General features: G+C 37.8%; 2 protein-coding genes across 18 annotated transcripts in view; both read left to right on the top strand.

The window, feature by feature from the left end:
* DST (dystonin) overlaps positions 1-17698 on the top strand; it is a 441352-nt gene that overhangs the window by 216523 nt on the left and 207131 nt on the right. For 15 of the 17 annotated variants that reach the window (XM_058554117.1, XM_058554104.1, XM_058554107.1 and 12 more), the window contains 3 exons: positions 5344-5433; positions 7691-7768; positions 9439-9531. In XM_058554117.1, the coding sequence (XP_058410100.1) occupies positions 5344-5433; positions 7691-7768; positions 9439-9531 (261 nt within the window). Of the gene's footprint in view, positions 1-5343; positions 5434-5969; positions 6069-7690; positions 7769-9438; positions 9532-17698 lie in introns of all 17 variants that reach the window. The other 2 variants (XM_058554118.1, XM_058554119.1) reach the window with 1 other exon arrangement.
* On the top strand, positions 14191-16786 carry LOC131413554 (uncharacterized). Its single transcript, XM_058554128.1, has one exon. The coding sequence runs from the start codon at positions 14812-14814 to the stop codon at positions 15607-15609; it is 798 nt and encodes a 265-aa protein (XP_058410111.1). The 5' UTR covers positions 14191-14811; the 3' UTR covers positions 15610-16786.

A 17698-nucleotide genomic window follows, 5' to 3' on the forward strand; every position in this document is an offset into this window, starting at 1 on the left:
TAGAAGGATGTGCAACTATGACATACAACTATCTACTGGGACTTTGGGGGAAAAAGGGAGGATTGGCAATAGATGTTAGCTCAGAGCCGGTCTTCCTCAGCAAAAAGAGGAGGATTAGCATGGATGTTAGCTCAGGGCTGATGTTCCTCACCAAAAAAAAAAAAAAAAAAAAAGTGACAGACACAAAGTGAGTAAGTGCTGTTGGAAAAATGGTGCCGATAGACTTGCTCGATGCAGGATTGCCTCAAACCTTCAATTTGTAAAAAACACAAAGTTATCAGCAAAGCACAATCAAACGAGGTATGCTGTACAAGACAGTGAGATGATCTCATCTGAGACAAGCCTTCTTTTATTATTTATGTTCCTTTCTAAAGATAGCTGGTTGTTTTCCAGAACACCGTATCCTTTAGATGTAAGACTTCTTTAAGAGGACTGTGACTCCTTCTTGTGGCAGACATTTTGCTCCTTACCGCGTGCTGGGGTGTGAGCCTTCTGCCCAGGACTCGCTGATTGAATGTCCTCTCTATTTGCTTTTTCCTGAGGGACCTTTCCTCCATTATTGTGTGCAGATTGGACCCCTGTTGTCTTTATCTGTCGGGTTTGCTCAAGATAATGGGGAGGAGGTTTTTATGTTGGTCAGAGACGCTGTGTCCTTGTTCTGCTTAAAAGCCTGCAGCGGTTCTCTTTGCTTAGGAAAAGTCAAAGCTTCTTCAAGTGGCTTGTAAAGCCGCCATGTCTCCCAGCCCACCTGTCCTCCCTCACCTCCCACCTCCCATTTCCCTGATTTCATGGACTGCTTTCTTCCTTGGAACTCACCGTACAGTTGCATCCTTGCCTTTTTTTGTTGTTGTTCTTGTCTTCCCTCCCCTTGGAACATTCCTGTCTTCTTTGCTGGGAGGACTTCTTAGACTCCAGACTCGGTTAAAGGTCCTCTCTGTTTCTGTCATCTCAGACTGCAGGCTTCAAGAGCCAGCACGCTCTTATTATTCATCTGTGTACCTTTAGAAGTTCAGTGATACCCTGGCATATAATGGATGCTCAATATTTAGTGACCTGAATTGAACTGCAGCTGCATGGTAGCAGTAAGTTTAAATATGGGAAGTAAAATTTTTGTGGAATTTGTCTAGATTAATATCCACTGCTACAAAGTCAGGCTTTTGAAAAAGGCAGTGTTGAACGCTAAATAAACCATATGATGATCTTACCTTCAAAGCTGAATTCGATTTAGCCCATGAAAACCAAGCAATTATAAGTTAACAAAATAAAACTTTTAGAGTAGTATTTTTGATCATTTAAGCCATTTAGATGATACAGACCTGGCAGAATCTACTCTATTCTCTCTCACAAATAAATTTGAAATATTGCCTATGTCATCGTCACCCGCACCTTGTTTAGAATCCCTGTCCCCTTTTTCTGCTTTTTCCTTCCTTAGGATACTCTCTTAAGCAAAAGATTAGTGCCCTCTAGGGGTGAACTGCAGGCGCAGTGTAGTCGACACATCTTAAAAAGCACTGCAAAATTCTGGGACAATTGTATGCCATGCCAGAAATGATGCTTCATCCTTATTATGTAATTCAAGTTATATAATCTAGTCCCAGAGTATCTCAGAGTGCTATCACCCTGCTCATCACTTCCTCTGGCACTATGTATTCTGACAGTGTTTTGTCCCACCGGGAGAACATATCCAAAATGAGAAGAAAGAATGTTTTATTAAAAATTGAAAATGGAAGGTGACAACTGTGGGCGGTTAGTGTAGTCATCTGTGAAAGACAGTTGCAGGCCGAACGTCGGTGACTCAGACTTAGGACAAAATAAAAAGCTTTTCTGTGTCAGCTTAACTGTTTAATTCCTTCTTCTCTTTCCCTTAAATTGATCACTTGGTCAGATATTTTTCTAGAACCCCAATTATTTCCACTCGGCTTATCCACTACCACTCCTTCCCCATAATCTTGATTTTTGATTTTTAATCAACATTCTCTTTTATCCCATTCTTTTGTGGTGAGGAAAATGAGCCAATATTTATAAATCACTTAGCACTGGGTCACGTACCTAGTAATAACTCATCGTGTATGTATTTTTATTATTGTTAATAATGGTGACATTTGTTTTACACAGAATTCTGAAGATGATGATAATGATATCTTATATTTATGTAGCATTTTTCATATGGAGTACTTCTCTGGACCCTCAGAATAATCACCTAAGATAGGACAAATAGGCAGGATTACATGATAACCATTGCCTCAGGGTTTTTTCAAGCATTGCAGAAGTTAAATTAGTCTATTTCTGTATTTTCTTCTAAAATTTTAAAGAAATTAAGCCACAAGGCTTAAGAGTAGCTTTCCATTTTATGCATTTTCTTTTAAGTTGACACGTTGATTTTAAAAAATGATGATTTTATTTTCAGATCATAGAATTTTTATTCTCTAGTTTGAGCTAGAGGCTGTTTTCAAATGTTGATTTTGCAGGTGAGAAAATGGAGGCCTAGAGAGTTTAGGCAGCTGGTGCTAGTTTATGAGACCCGTGGCAGAAGCAAGACTAAAATGCAGGTCTCCTAATTCTTTTTCCCTCATATCATGTTTTCTCTTTTCTTAACTTGGTTTTGCGTGGCATAATATTATTATTCTCCTTCTCTAAACATGCCTAATTTAATTTTTCTTTATTGTTGCATAAATATGATGGTGAAAAATGACATGTGGTTTTAGAAAGTTGCCCTGATGCAGAAGGTTTAGTTCAGGCTGGCAAAGTTGTGAAATTGCCTTCCTATGAAATAAGTGTTCAGAATCACACTCCATCTTTAACCGTCCTCGAGTGAGAATGACATAGGAAGTGGGTATGGAGTGAAATGTGACTCTGGCAGGGTGTGGGTGGGTATAGCGGACCAGAGAGCTCGGAATTCTCAGCACTGTGTGTTAGTTACTGAAATGGGAGGCCTCATCCTGATCGGTGCTTGTCTTCCACTGCCCCTTCTATGCTGAGGATGTCAGACCCTCACAATAAAGTCATTTATTTTGAGAGATTAAGCAGTTGGCTGAGGACCAGGAACTACATAATATTGTTTATATAAATGGGATCTCTTATGTTCCCGTTCAGGCTCTTTGAGAGTTAGGCTGCTTTCTGGTTACACTGGAGATGCACAGACAAGTACGTAGATTTAGGTGCATTGATGTGCATGGAATTCACATGCTGAGCTCTTTTGCCTTGTTTTTAAGTAGGGCCTTAGCCTTATAAATTAAACTCACGGCCTGGAAAGGGGTTAAGTGAATTCTTATAGGGCTCTCATAGGTGAATTTAAAATTAAGTATTAGTGCTCATTTCTAAAAGTTGCTTATCTGCCTGGATATAATAGTAGTAGGTGTATTCCTGAAAAGATCTTTGAAAATTGATTCATCTCTGAAACACAGTTGAAGCCTTGGGAGGATTATCATTTAATGGTATCCCAAGGTAAACATTCTAATGGAAGGAGTAATCCTTTTGTAACTTATTTGGATATTTATAGATTTTCTAAATAAGGATTGCCTAAAATGTTTTACGATATGCTTTTTTTTTTTTTTTAAAGAAATGAAGTATTTTTTAAGCTTTCTTTTACTGTTGTATAATTATCTTGTATCACCAAAGATTTAACTGATATTCCTTGGGAATTAGGAAATCAAAATAAGATGTCACTTCGTGAAGATGGGGACACTTGGTTAAAGAAATTTTTGAGTCACTTTCAGTTTTACTGGCCATTTTATAGGTGCTATTGACATTAGCAGTTACTTAGAGCTACTGAGCTTAAGTTTACTACTTATATTATTTGTAGTTGATGATGCATAGATGGATAATTGAATATTAGAAGGTTCTGTGACTTAGACAAAAAGTCCCAAAACACTGGGTATAGGAGCCAGTAAATTTGATTTGACACTCTTAAGGGAATTTTTTCTTCATTAATCAAAAATATTTTCTGATACTAATAAAAGATACTGCAAAGTATGTATATAATCAACTAAGAGAATCAAGTTTAATGGCATTTAAACTACTTTTTTAGAATGAAAGACTTAACCATCAGAGATTTGCTTCCCATTTACATTAGTCCTTTTCTTGCTTATTGTTATGTAGTCAGATAGTTTTGATCCTATTTTAGATCTTTTTATTACGTTGTGCTGTGCATTCATTTGCCATTTTGGAAGTGCAAAGAAGATTGACTCATAACGTACAAAACCTTCAGAGTTTACTCCACAGAGTGACAAGCGTGTATGGCTTGTGACCCACGTGTGCTGTAGGTAGGCTTCTGGTCTGTGCCTCTTTCTGGACCACTTCTGTGGCTCCTTTCATGAGAGCACACAAAGCAATGCAGCCCAGAATCACCAAAAGATGAGAAAATGGAAATGTGCCAACCCACCGAGGAGCAGCCATCTTACTAGCCTGCTTTGACTTTTGTCTGTCTAGCACAAACCTCACAGGAGGCCAAGTATGTGCAGGAGATATCCCTACTTGGCCGACTGAACAAAGGTTTTGGGAGATCTTTGGTGGTTTGAGCTCTAAAATCGCCTGCTTAAATCAGGCCTGTGGAATGGAGGAAGATGCTGTTATAGGCTGAGTGTTAACTTTGTGCTAGTGTTAACGTGGTTGTGAAAACCCTCCTCCACAAGAAGACTTATGTTGTACAGAGGGAGGTTTGGGCAGAGCTCTTCTAACCTGATGTATACGAATTTTTAAATTTTGAAGTAACTATAGACTCACAGGAAGTTTCAAAAATAGTGCAGCGAGTCTCATGTACACTTCCCCCAGCTTATGTCTATGGGTTTTATTTATTTATTTTTTTTAAATTTTTTGTGAGGAAGAGTAGCCCTGAGCTAACATCCATGGTAATCCTCCTCTTTTTGCTGAGGAAGACCGGCTCTGAGCTAACATTGTCTATGGGTTTTAAAAGTGTGGAGTGTGTCTCTCTGGCATCCTGGATCTTGTGGCACAAAGAGTAGAAAGAGAAACTGGGGTGAAAATCTTGCCCCTCTTGCTAAGGCGGCTCGGGTTGCTCTGTCAGGAATCGTGAGCAGGGTCGTTGCCATTGCCTGTATTTAAAAAATTATAATCCCATGTCATTGTCCAGGCTTATATTTATTCTAGCATGTTAAAGATGTAATAATTCTGTTTGTCTTGAATTATTAATTTGCAATTTACTTGTTTTTAGTTTTTAGTTTTTAAATTTAGTTTTTAAGTAATGAGAGAATCAAAATTTAAAAATCGCTGCGTGAATGAACACCATATGAGGAGTGTTTTCCACTTGGCCTCTCTCTTGTTTCAGTTTTAAGGACGATCCTGGGTTCTAGGACTAAAAGTTTTAAATTGCTTTTCTCTGTGTAGGTTCGAAAACACGTGAACGACCTCTATGAAGACTTGAGAGATGGACACAATTTGATCTCTCTTTTAGAAGTTCTTTCAGGAGATACCTTGGTAAGTTTTAAATTTCCTAATTTACTTTGAAGAACATATAATCCTCTCTATATATGACCAGTATGTTTTCAGCACAGACTATTCAGATTTTTGCAACATTCATCTTTTGAGCTGTGAGTTCTGCCTGAAAAAGAAAGCTCTGGTTAGATTCCTAATCATTTTCAGACTTCAAGTGATGTGAATTTGGGAGAATGAAGCACTTTGATTACCCTGCTTGTATAATCAATCCTATAATTAAAATACTATTTTTATTCTTGCTTTTTTTTTTTTTTTTACCTTTGGGCTTTTTTGGTTAGCAGAAGTTGGATGCATAATATAACCACATATTAAAAGACTCACAAATAGCAAGGAAATAAACATCGCTTTCTGAAAAATGGTCTAACCCATTCCACAGGTGTCATTTCTTTTTTTGTGGACATTATGTCCCCTCCTTGGTTACTTGTTCTCCTTCATTCTGTTCTGTTCATGCTCTTCTTTTCATTTCTGGTCTGTCTTGTGTCTTTGCTGTCCTATCTTCTGTCTGTTGTATTCATTAGCCAAGGGAGCGAGATTTTTTGAAGACCTTACGATTGGTGAGTGCAACAGAAGCATGCGAATATGAACAGCATGAGGATGTGGAGGATGAGGATAAGGGGGTAGGTGTCGGCCCCCATAACTCGACTAACCTAGCTGTTAGAGTGCGGTGAGCGCTAACGTGGTAGAGAAGTAATCCACAGGTTCAGGCTCCTTTGTAGAAAACTATAGAAAGGACCAAAACGCATAGTGAGGGGGATGTGTGTACCAAAAAATTGGACAAAGGAAATATTTTCTCTTTAAATTTATTTATACGTTACTGTACACTGCATGGTAATTAAACATATACACTTAAATTATGTTGGTGGTATTTTAGCTAAAGAATTTTATATATATTTTATATAAATACGGAAATCTTACAACTAGCCTGCTAATTTTTATGCAAATTTATTCACTTCTGGAATTTAAATTTCAAACATGGCAACTATTGGTTGCTTTATTTGAAAGAACTTACGGAAATTTATTTAATATTTAAGCTTATGCTTTAAATCATACCTGTTGGCAATAGGTATTTGATGGACATTCTTTACCTATCTTGCGTGTCTCGTTTTATTTAGAAGGGAGGAAGGTTTTAAAATCTAGAGTCCTGATAGAATGCACAGAGCTGTTTCATCTCCGTGCCTTAGTTGACGTCAGCCCACCTTTGCAAGACACATGTGCTGCTTTTGTCATCTACATCCCTAGCGCCCCCTGATTTCATTGGAAATTGTGCCATTTTTGGATCCAGTGGGTGAATTGATCAACATCATTTCTCCCTATTTTTCCATTTTGTAGTCTGCTGTCTGTTTTATTATGGTGCCTTTGGCTTCAGCCACCTATGCATATTTGAGAAGCTAAGCTGTCAGTTTTCTTTTATCTTTTATTCCCTTTGGAAGATTTTATGTGGTAAATTTCATCTCCATTCTTTGTATTTTTGTTAAACATTTTCTCAGCTCTGTTTCCTTATGTTTTCCTTCTGCTACCTTGTAACGTTTCTTAAGAGAAACGACATCAAGGAAAAGAAATATGGTTTGTCAGTTTTCCTGAGACAGTAGATAATCATGTCCATCCTCAAGCAGTGTAAAACTATTACAGAGTCCAACTGATTTTGTGAAAAAGCTAAAATAAAATAAAGAGGAAATATATTATATGGTTTTAATTGCTTTTCTCTCTTCCTCTATCATGGCTAAGTAAAACTCCAGTGTCTTTCTCCTTCTTGGTGATTTTTATACTAACTGCATGTGACTTTACCTCATTTTCATTAACATGCCATACATAATTAGAATAACTCTCTTGATAATAGAGTTTATTAAGAAGGCAAAATGGGGAGTGGTATTTAATTCTTTTTGGACATCCATAGCTAAATAACTGAGGGCTAGAATTGTAGTATAGGGAATATAAAAAGTCTATGTGTTCTTATGTGTTCTATGGTATTTTCTCTTTGCCTTTTGTTTAAAAAAAACATTTGGAATAAACTATATGTTTAAATAAAAAATATTCAGAAAAATCCCTAGTAGTTTCCATTCAATTCCAGATAATACAAAAAAATTAAAAATATCTTTAAAAAATGTAATGAGTTTACCCAAACAAATACTGTCTTGACATATTAAGATGAGCATAAAGTATATTTATATAGTATATTTAGCATGGTCAGGGGTATCAGAAACTATAGTGTTTTTTATACCTTGCATTTTTCTATTCTTAGCCCAGAGAAAAAGGTCGGATGCGTTTTCACAGACTACAAAATGTACAAATTGCACTTGACTATTTGAAAAGACGCCAGGTATGATGTTTTTCAAAGACCGTAATCGTATAAACGTATGTGACTGAGTAAATATACATAGAAACATGTCAGGGAATGAGAAGGTTAAATTTGACTGTAAATTATAATCATTAAACATGTGCTTTTGTGAGACAAATATTTAAAAATGTTTTTAAACATTTGCTCCAAAGAAAAGGAAGTTAAGTAAGCCCAGAGGAATTATAAGTGGCGACATTTCCATCTGAATAAGAGCTAGTACTGATTTTCCTTCTGTTAGAATTGGAATGCTTTTGCCTAGGAAGTTAATGACATTTTAGTAGCAACAGAATGTTAAGAATGCCCATGAACAGTTCTCAGCAGTGAGGAGGCAATACTTTTATTTTTTTATGCTTAGTATATAAAATTACTTTATTTTTATAAAAAATGGTTTATATAATACTTTTAAAAAATTAGTGTAAGCATTTACTTAGTAGTGATGAGGCAGTATTTTATTTTTTATAAGTAGATAATATTGGATAATTTATAAGGGGTTAAAAATAAAACAAGATTTCTGACAGCAATCCCCGAGTAGCTTGAGGTTTTAGAAGAAATCAAGGAAAAGAATGTATACCATATTGGATATGATCTTGATTTGGTGGCATTGTATGTTATAGTGGTATAAGCCAAAGTATTGCTAATTTTTCAATTAGTAGAAAAAAGGATAAAAAGAAATTCAGGAGAACTGAAAGTTGCTGAAAACAATGAGAAATCAGAAGTGGCAACAATTTTCCACGTTAATGGAGTAGGAAAAAAGAGAGGGAAAGGGAGAGAGAGAAGCGCTATCTTTTATTATTCATTTATTTAGTTTATTATGAACATTAAAATACTTTTATTTATTGAGTTTTAATAAACAGTGCTTAAATAATTTAAATGTTATTTGTATTTGCCTTATTATTCCGAATTCTAATGAAAGTTTCCAGAAGGATTAATGGTTCATTATATTTCATTGTCTGAAATGTTTTTGACAGTGTTCTGTCTAGGAAGTAAAATGTTAGATATCATTGTATTTAATTTGTGGTATTTAATTCATGATATTTAATTCTTTTGTCCAGGAAGTAAACATTAGATATCATCATTACATTTATTTACCTGGCAGTTGATAAGTTTTAAGTCTGAGTATTATATATATATTTTTTATATTTGAGCAGCCTTCCAAATATCCAGTGACTTAGATATTTACTTATCTTGGTAACAATTTATGGTAGACAAATAGAAAAATAATGCTAGGTGGTTGTTTTTTACCCTTTCTGATGGAAGTACGAGAAAGATGTTAAAACTATTTTGTGATTCAGAACAGTTTCTTACTCAATTGTAAGAGTAAAATAAAACTTATTTTCAAAAGAATAAATTTTTAATTTTAAAATCTCAAATATTCAGGACTTCTCAGTTTGAATTGTACTTTTTGTGTTGACAAGTGAGTGCTTTTAATACTTGCTCTAGAAGACGACACCAGAATAATACCTGTTTTTCCTCTATAATTTGCAATCTAAGATGAGTGGAGATAGGAGATAAGACAGTATTTTGAGGATTACTGGTTTTTTAAATCACACATTTTTTTCTTTGTGTAATTTAGAATTGCTTTTATGTAGGTAAAGATAACTTGTGCTGGTTTGAAAAACAGTTTGCTTTTATCTCTTCTTCATGTGTAACAGGTGAAATTAGTGAATATTAGAAATGATGATATAACAGATGGAAATCCCAAGTTGACTTTGGGATTAATATGGACAATAATTTTGCACTTTCAGGTAAGCCCAATTTTTCTTAATTGTCATTTCTTTTAGTCTCTCATTGCCAGTTTTCAAGTGGTTCATAAGAAGGGTGATTCATATGTGTTCGTGTCTTGTGGAAGAAAATAAATTTCAGGCTTCTTTTCTTCAACAATTTGAATTGTTCCTTTCAAGTAACATGCTGCATGTGAACCTGGCACCCCATTCCCTGGTGTCCATATGCTTAAATGTTTTTAGGACAGTGCTTGTAATCTCAGAAGATAAAGATTTCTTTTTATTGAATGTATACACATTTCTTTTGTTTATTGGACAGTATTACTTGATTTAGATACATGAAAATTTTGTGACTCAATCCTTCTTTAGAATGGTTTTTCTTGATATTATAGTTTGTCAACTATGCAGACTATTTTCTGCTATTGATAGACACTAGATGGCAGTATAATTATCATACAGAGATCTGAATTAAAAATCTCCATATTTTGTGTAGAGCTGCACTTTCTCAAACTAGATTTGAGGAGAGTAAATGCAGATTTATTAACTGTGAATTATCTAATAAATCTGTGCCAATTTAGGGCTGATTCTAATTTTATTTTTTGTAAAATGATGCATTTTGAAAAAATCGTCTTCATTTGATTCAAGGTGAGTCCTAACTTTGAAACTTGCTTTGGTTTATTAGCCATTTGCCTGCTTACACAGTGTTCTGTATGCAGCCCAGAGCCTGACCCATAGTGGATGCATAGCACATCTTACTGATTGACTGCTGTGCACTTGGAGCTCAAAGGAGGAAGAGATAGCTTGCCAGCTTCAGAAAGGAGCTGGGGTTTTGACCCAAATCTTGAGAGGAATAGGACTTATTTCTTATTTTTTAAAAATTTGCCTGGGATATAGCTTTGTAGGGGAATGGTGGACAATAATGTGTCTGGGGCTCATTTGGGAACAGGATAAATATGACAGGTATGGAGAGCTACAGGAATTGGAGGCTAGGTAGGTTCCAGGACCTGGATAGCAGTTGAGCAAAGTTGCAGCAGTAAGAAATCAGAGGAGACCCAGGTAGGCAGACCTAGGTACCAGGAGACCCAGGTAACCAGGTGTCAACCAGCCAGACCACAGGGCAGCTAATACAGGTGAATGTCCACTCAGCTGGGCTGTTGCTGTTGGGAGATCCAGTAACAAGAACTGGTGGCAGGACCCTGAGGGTCTGAGGGTCCCCATTACTAGAGGACTTCATCCTTAGGGGCCTGGGGTACTGAGCACTAACCAAGGCAGGGATTTGGGCACAGATCCCGACTTTGCTATCAGAATTGGGTAAAGACTAAGTAGAACTGGCCAAAAAGCAGACTTCCTGTGGAGGGCCTCAGCAGCATTCTCGGGCGTCCTTGAGTTAGCCCCAAGTGGATCAGGCCCCAGAACTTTTGGTAAGGTTGGAACTGCAAGAACCCCATGTGGGACGGTTAGAGGCCTGTTGGAGCAGGGCCTCTAACCACATCACTACCGACAGAGCTGGGGAGCACACAGGCGGGGTCTGGGTTTGAATGGCAGAGTCAGAGTCGCTCTGGGGTGGGGGAGAGCACTCAGGCTTTGGAGGGAGGCAGGGCTGAGTTTCATTGTTGGCTCTTTTATTTATGGCTGTGAGGGCGTTGGGTAAATCACTTAACCACTCGGAGCTTGAAAGATAATGTTTTAGGAAACTGAATCTCTTAATTGAAATGAGCAGAGTCCATAGTCAGGGAGATAAGCTAAGAAGCTGAGCTGGTGATGTCAGAGTGGAGTGATAAAAACCAGGACTCAGATGGGATGAAAATTGAATTCAAAAGATGACATTTTGAAGGAAGAAAGGAAGGGACTTAGTGACGGCACAGAGGATGAAGGAGAGGGATTAAAGATGACCTGAAACTGTTGGCCTGGGAGATAAAAAACCAGTAGACTACCTAGAGGAACGAGGGTGATGGTAAGGAGAAAACTAATGACTTTCTGGGTAGGTTTGGTGAGCATAGTGGGATAGCCTGTGCATCTGTCTACTAGACGGTTGGAAGTACGTGAGCAGAGCTGTGAAGTCAGAGGTACAGATAATAAACTTGAGAGTTATCAATATACAAGTGGTCATTGAATCTCTCAGAGAGAAGGGATCTTCAGGGGATTCCAGAGAAGAGCATATGTGGAGAAGAGCCAAGAGCTAAGGACAGAAATTTGGGGAAAGCCCATGATTAGGGTACAGGAAGAAGAAGATCTATCTGGGCAAACAGAAAAGGAACATTTGGAGAGATGGATGAAGCAACAAGAAAATGTAGTGTTGATGAAGCCAAGGGAAGAGAATTTCAAGTGGAAAGGATTGGTGAGCAGTATGAAATGGCACTGGAGAACTTGAGAAAATTCAGACTGAGGACAGGTCAATAGTTTTGTCTAGAAGGAGACATTGGAGACCTTGGAGAAAACACTCCCAGCCTCCTGGGAGCAGAAACCAGAAAAGAACAGACCGAACTGTGAGAAACAATATACTGAGACCCTAAGTTTGAAGAAATTTAAAGCAAAAGTTCATTCAAAAAGAATTATATATTAAGGAAGCTGTTTGGGGTTGAGATGTCGTTGGAGGAGAGAGGAGGACCAGCCACAGAAGTACCAAAAGAAGTTTTGCTTCTAATACGATCCTGTGGCATATATTATGGAATCCAGTGTATTTTAGGACCTGAATTATAAGATATTGTGACTGTTAAATTATCTCCAATATTTAAGAATTTAGACCGAGATCTGTTTAATATGGTGTACACCAGTGTTTTGGTAAATGGAAATGTCTTTCTTTTTGATGAGGAAGATTTGCCCTGAGCTAACATCTGTGCCAATCTTCCTCTATTTTGTATGTGGGTCACCACACCAGCATGGCTGCCTACCAGTGGTGTAGGTCTGCGCCCAGGATCTGAACCCATGAACCCCGGGCTGCCAAAGTGGAGTGTGCCGAACTTAACCACTAGGCCACGGGGGTGTCCCCGAAAATTTCTTTCTTATTTAAGCGAAATAACTTTTCTTAGTACTAGGATAATGTAAGATCAGAATCATTTTACTGGTTATGCCAAGATATAAGGCTATTTATAGCAGTGATAATCATTCTCACTCAAAGTAGCTGGGCTTTTTTTCTTTTTTCCCTCTATACTTTACATAAATGAAGTAATTTCAGAAGACCAATTTATTTATTTTTTTAATCATATTTGTGGTGAGCATCACAAATTGATTCTCTTTTCCAGTCAGGCTGTCTGAAGGTCAGCATTATGAACATGGCAATCCTGTATCACTGGCCACCATATGCCAGACCTGGAGATACTAAGATAATGAAGTCTGTTATTCTGTCTGTTGGGAGAATGTTCATAAAACCGACTGTAATCCAGGGAGATGAGTCTATGGCCATATAAAGAAACACAGAGATGGAGAGGAGGGAGTGTTGTGGTAGGATGAGGAAGGTGTTAGAGAATAAGGGAAATTTTCACTGATGTTAGAGACGGGCTTTGCAAGTTGAATGCCGGCTACCAGATAGAGACTCAAGTTGAGCCATTTCTGGGAGAGGGACCGGTGTGCAATGGCCTGAAAGTGGACAGGTGCTCAGTTTGGGCTGGAAGGAAGGGCGGGTGGAGTGAAAATCACTGGTTGCCCCTCTATCACGTCAGTACAGATACCGGCCGTTATACTTGTAAATTCTTTTGAGTGATCTTCCATTGCCATTGAAAACATTGAAAATCAAATTAAAAACAAGCAAGCAAACAAACTCAAGGCTTTATTTTTGCCAGCTTGTCTTTTAGGATATTCTTTAATTTTCTCTTTAAATGATTAAGGAAAACCTCACCATGCAGGCCTGTTATTGACAAATATCAGCAACATTGCAAACTTGACTGTTTGATTGAATATTCTTGTTTAGAAAAATATAGTAAGTTTCATCTTTTGATCAATCTAAGGACTACTTAGAGAAAGGCAATTGTCAATTTTTTAAAAATTAGTTAAATGATTCTGCTTACGTGTAAGTCCAGTCGTGCCATTCTAATTTCTATTTTACCATATCTGTGACTCAGTGTTGGCAGTATGCACACCTCAGACAATCAGGTTCCATACTGATTTATTATTTTTACAGCAAGGCCCTAGTAAAACTGTATAATATTTAACTAGGGTACAATTATAAAAGTTACATGTAAAGTTTAACTGCCTTAATTCATGTATAAGAATGCACAGGTGTTTCTTTTGGCTAAGCGTTCCATGCTTTAAATCATAAAATTTATCAGTTTGCTTATATGAAAATCCTAAGGATCACATAATGGAAATGCCTTGGAAATTAATGTCATATGAAAAATATTACAAACTATTTTATTTATTTATTTATTTATTTAATTTTATTTATTTATTTATTTTCCCCCAAAGCCCCGGTAGATAGTTGTATGTCATAGCTGCACGTCCTTCTAGTTGCTGTATGTGGGATGCGGCCTCAGCGTGGCCAGAGAAGCAGTGCGTCGGTGCACGCCCGGGATCCGAACCCCGTGCTGCCAGCAGCGGAGCGCGCTCACTTAACTGCTAAGCCACGGGGCTGGCCCCAAACTATTTTAAAAGATTGATTTTAGAAGCAATTTTAATGCAGTACTTTAGGCATTTAGCGTTTATTATCTCTCCTTCAGCTATTGAATCATCCTGTTATTTTTTATGGCTGCTCTTTTGAGTGAGAGCCTTAGTATAATTTACAGAGATTTTTGAGCCTCTTTTTTTCAAGTACTGAAATTAGTTGGTGTTTAAGAAAAAAATTATATGGTAGGGACTCTCTGAAACTAAACTTGAAAGGCACTTTGACACTGAATTTGAAAGGCACTTTGCTCCATGTCTCCTGACTGGTATTTGCTCTCTGCTCTCAGATTTGTTGAGCCACCAATAGTTTCAAAGGTTAATGCAAACTTTGGTAGTGTAACTGCATTTCAGAAAACTGAAAGTTAAAGCGAGAGTCAGAATCTTCTCGTACAGTAAAGCTAAGGGTTTGCCTTGAAAGCTCATCAGTGTTGTAATTTGACAGTGAGCAGTACTGTTTGTCTAAGAGGATTGGTGGCCAGAAATAAGCCACAGTGTCTAATGAGACACAGGGACCCAGCTGGGCAAGGTGCCATGGCATTTCTTGCGTGTGCCTTTCTCATAAGCAACATGGCCTCATGCGGAAGAGGATGGTCACAGAGTCTGAGGAATTAGAGATCAGAGTGGAATTTTTGGGCTTAATAGAGATCTAAGTAAGCCCTGGATTTTGAAATGAGTGAACCTATGGAACTGTGATTTCCTGCAAATCAAATGGGGAATGTCTGTGGATGTGTACGAGCTGAGAAGGAAGAACAGTATTTAGATCCTGCCAAAACTCCTTTCAGCCCTGAAAAACATTCTCCCGGAAGAAAATATTTCAGAAGAAAACCGATCAAGCAAATTGTAGGTGATGCGGAGTCAGCAGAGCCAAACAATGAAAACGAAGGCAAGAAAATCAACTTTCAGCTCTCCAAAGGACAGCCAGCTCTTTTATCCAGGGGCATGGCATGGGAGGAATCTATTAGCCCAAACCTCACCCTGGAAGGTGGTAGTCAGCGAGAGAAGACAGAAGTGGGAGTTGACGGTGTTAAACAGAAACTTCTGCCGAGTGCTGCGAGCAGTTGGTCTCACCATGTGAACATTTCTCCTGCTTATGACAGTGAAACAGAAGTAAAAGTTAGTGCATTGGATGCAAGGATTTCAGAAAAAGACAGCACTCCATGTTGTGCAAAGAGGAAGAAACTTTTAGATGATGTCAACACAAGAGAAATAACATTCCAAAGAAAAACTGATGTTTTTTCTTTACGAAAGGCAGCCAGCTTGAGTTCCATTCACTATGGTGCAGAGAGATCACTTGAAAAAAGTGGGTTTTCTGAAGACCCATCAAAAAGTTATAGCAATATTCAAGAAAAGCGAAATACTGAGAGATTTTGCCCTCAGGCAATATACCATTTTCAGTTTGAAAAAAAGAGATGTCACTCCCTCTGTACTGATGTGTCCCCTGCTTCCAAGGACACAAATGGGAATGAGGTAAGTGAAATGTGGAGACTGAGTTTAAGGTGTAAATAAGAACTCCAGGTGCCTACCTCTGACTGAGGCTCTGTAATTTATCTTTTTAAAAGTTATTTTCATCTTAGTTTATGTGAAAGCTGTAGAGTTCTTGCTTCACTTTATTAGTAGCCTTAGATTTGATTTTTATGGTTTTATTTTTTGTGATAGCCACATTCTTTAATCACACTTTAATTTTAAAACCCCATACATTTTTATATTGTTGTGAGACTTAGAAAAACATTGCTTTAAGAGAATGCACATCTTTTGAATTTCTCTAGTTTATGTTTCTTAACTTTTCCTATGGAATAGTTTTTGGAAACTTAGCTGCTCTGTAGGTAAAAGTTAAGTCAGAAAACAGTCATGACAGGACAACAGCTTCACGACAAATGTCGGGATGATATGATACAATTATCAGGCAGTGCTGACTTGCTGATTGACAGGTTTGAAAAGCCAAAGCCTGTCTTCTATCAGTTTTCATGCACAAGAACACCAACATAATTGCTTTCAATTCTGTGTGTGTGTATGTTGGGGGTGGGTGGTACAGATGAAATTGCCCACATCTATCCTGTCTCTTTGTTGTGTGAATTATTCCCCGGCCCTAGTCTAAAATCAGAAATCATCTTGGCAGCATGTCATAGGAATTTGAATATGACACAGACTGCCGGGAAGTTGAGATCTTTATTCCTAACACTGGTAATTACCTTTAGAGAAGTTACTTCTCTCGGAGTGTACTTGTCTGTCAAATGTAAATGAATATTTTTTTCCTTGCTTGAGAAGTGCCTTATCCATTCAACTTCTACATGTTACTAGTTGGGAACTTTTCTTTAAGCTGTTCCTGACTTTGTCTTTTAACAAAACATCTGGATATAAATGGTATATGTGTGTTACACATTCTTGGCAGGGTCATTGTATCATTGGGCAGAGATCGTTTGCACAGTCACAGAATGAGGTTTTATTAGAGTTAGTGTGCACGAGCCTCGTTGGCCTTAGCTGCTGAGTTCCCCTGAAGGTGTTCCTGTTTATATTCGCCACCACACCTTGCCAATATTATGTCATCCGTTCTATTTACATTTTACAGTGGTTACATTTTAAAAGGAAAGCATCCAGTCTGTGTCGTTTTCCACGTAGGGCTGGCATAAAGGTCAGTGCAGAGAGAAACTCTTTGGCTGCTGCGTGCTGAGTGTAACCACAACTTTGCTCACATATGTTTTCCAACTGTTTTTTGCATAATTTGGCTTCAAGTAAGCCTTACATTTTTTCGTTAATGGAAATTCTTAAAATCTGTTTCCTAAGTGCTATATAAGCCCTTTATCCCCTTTTATTGTCCTCATGCCAAGGATCTTATCCTTCTTTCTGCGTTGTGTATCTAGTGATTTTTGAAACTTCAATGGAAAATATATGTGAAAATAAGTCATAAACCTGCCAATCAGATTCAGTAAATAATTGTGATGAGGAGGTACTTAACAAAGCCTCAGGTGTTCTAGGCAAAAGCTGAATGGGGTACTCATGATTTATCTGAGGAGTTTGCCTTCTCACTTCCCTGTGGTCCAGATAGAGACTATTTATTCTGTGGCATGCAAAGAGTCAGAACCAACAGCTTAGCCACTTCTCTTAGGACATTCTTCCTGTTATCTTGGAGATATTTGACTGTGTTTGCTTAATTATCTTTGGTTAGAACAGTGCACAGAACTCTTTATCTTGCATTGGATTTTACATTTTTCATTGGAAAATGAGATGCAGATCCCTTCCTTGGTACATATTACATCCCAGAAATGGCCTGTTAGCCAGCATTCCTTTTATTTGTTCCTTCAAGATCTTTTTCATATCTTCCCTGTTTGAGCCATTCTTACTCTTAGTTAGTTGTATGCAGGGTTGGGCTCCATGACTTTTGAGTTAACCTCCAACTAGAATAGTGTGCATTTCTTTGAAGTTATCTTAACCTTAGATTTAGCTCAAGCCTCTGACTTGAACTTCCCTGGTCCTTTGAAATTTGTCATTCTTAGGACAGGTGACCAGCCTATCTCCTCTTTAAATCCTTGCAATCATGCGCTGACCTAGAGTGGCCCCCCAGGCTCAGAGGTGCCCTGGGTGTGGCTCAGACAGCCCC

The sequence above is a fragment of the Diceros bicornis genome, chromosome 14, assembly GCF_020826845.1.
Source record: "Diceros bicornis minor isolate mBicDic1 chromosome 14, mDicBic1.mat.cur, whole genome shotgun sequence".
Taxonomy (NCBI): Eukaryota; Metazoa; Chordata; class Mammalia; order Perissodactyla; family Rhinocerotidae; genus Diceros; species Diceros bicornis.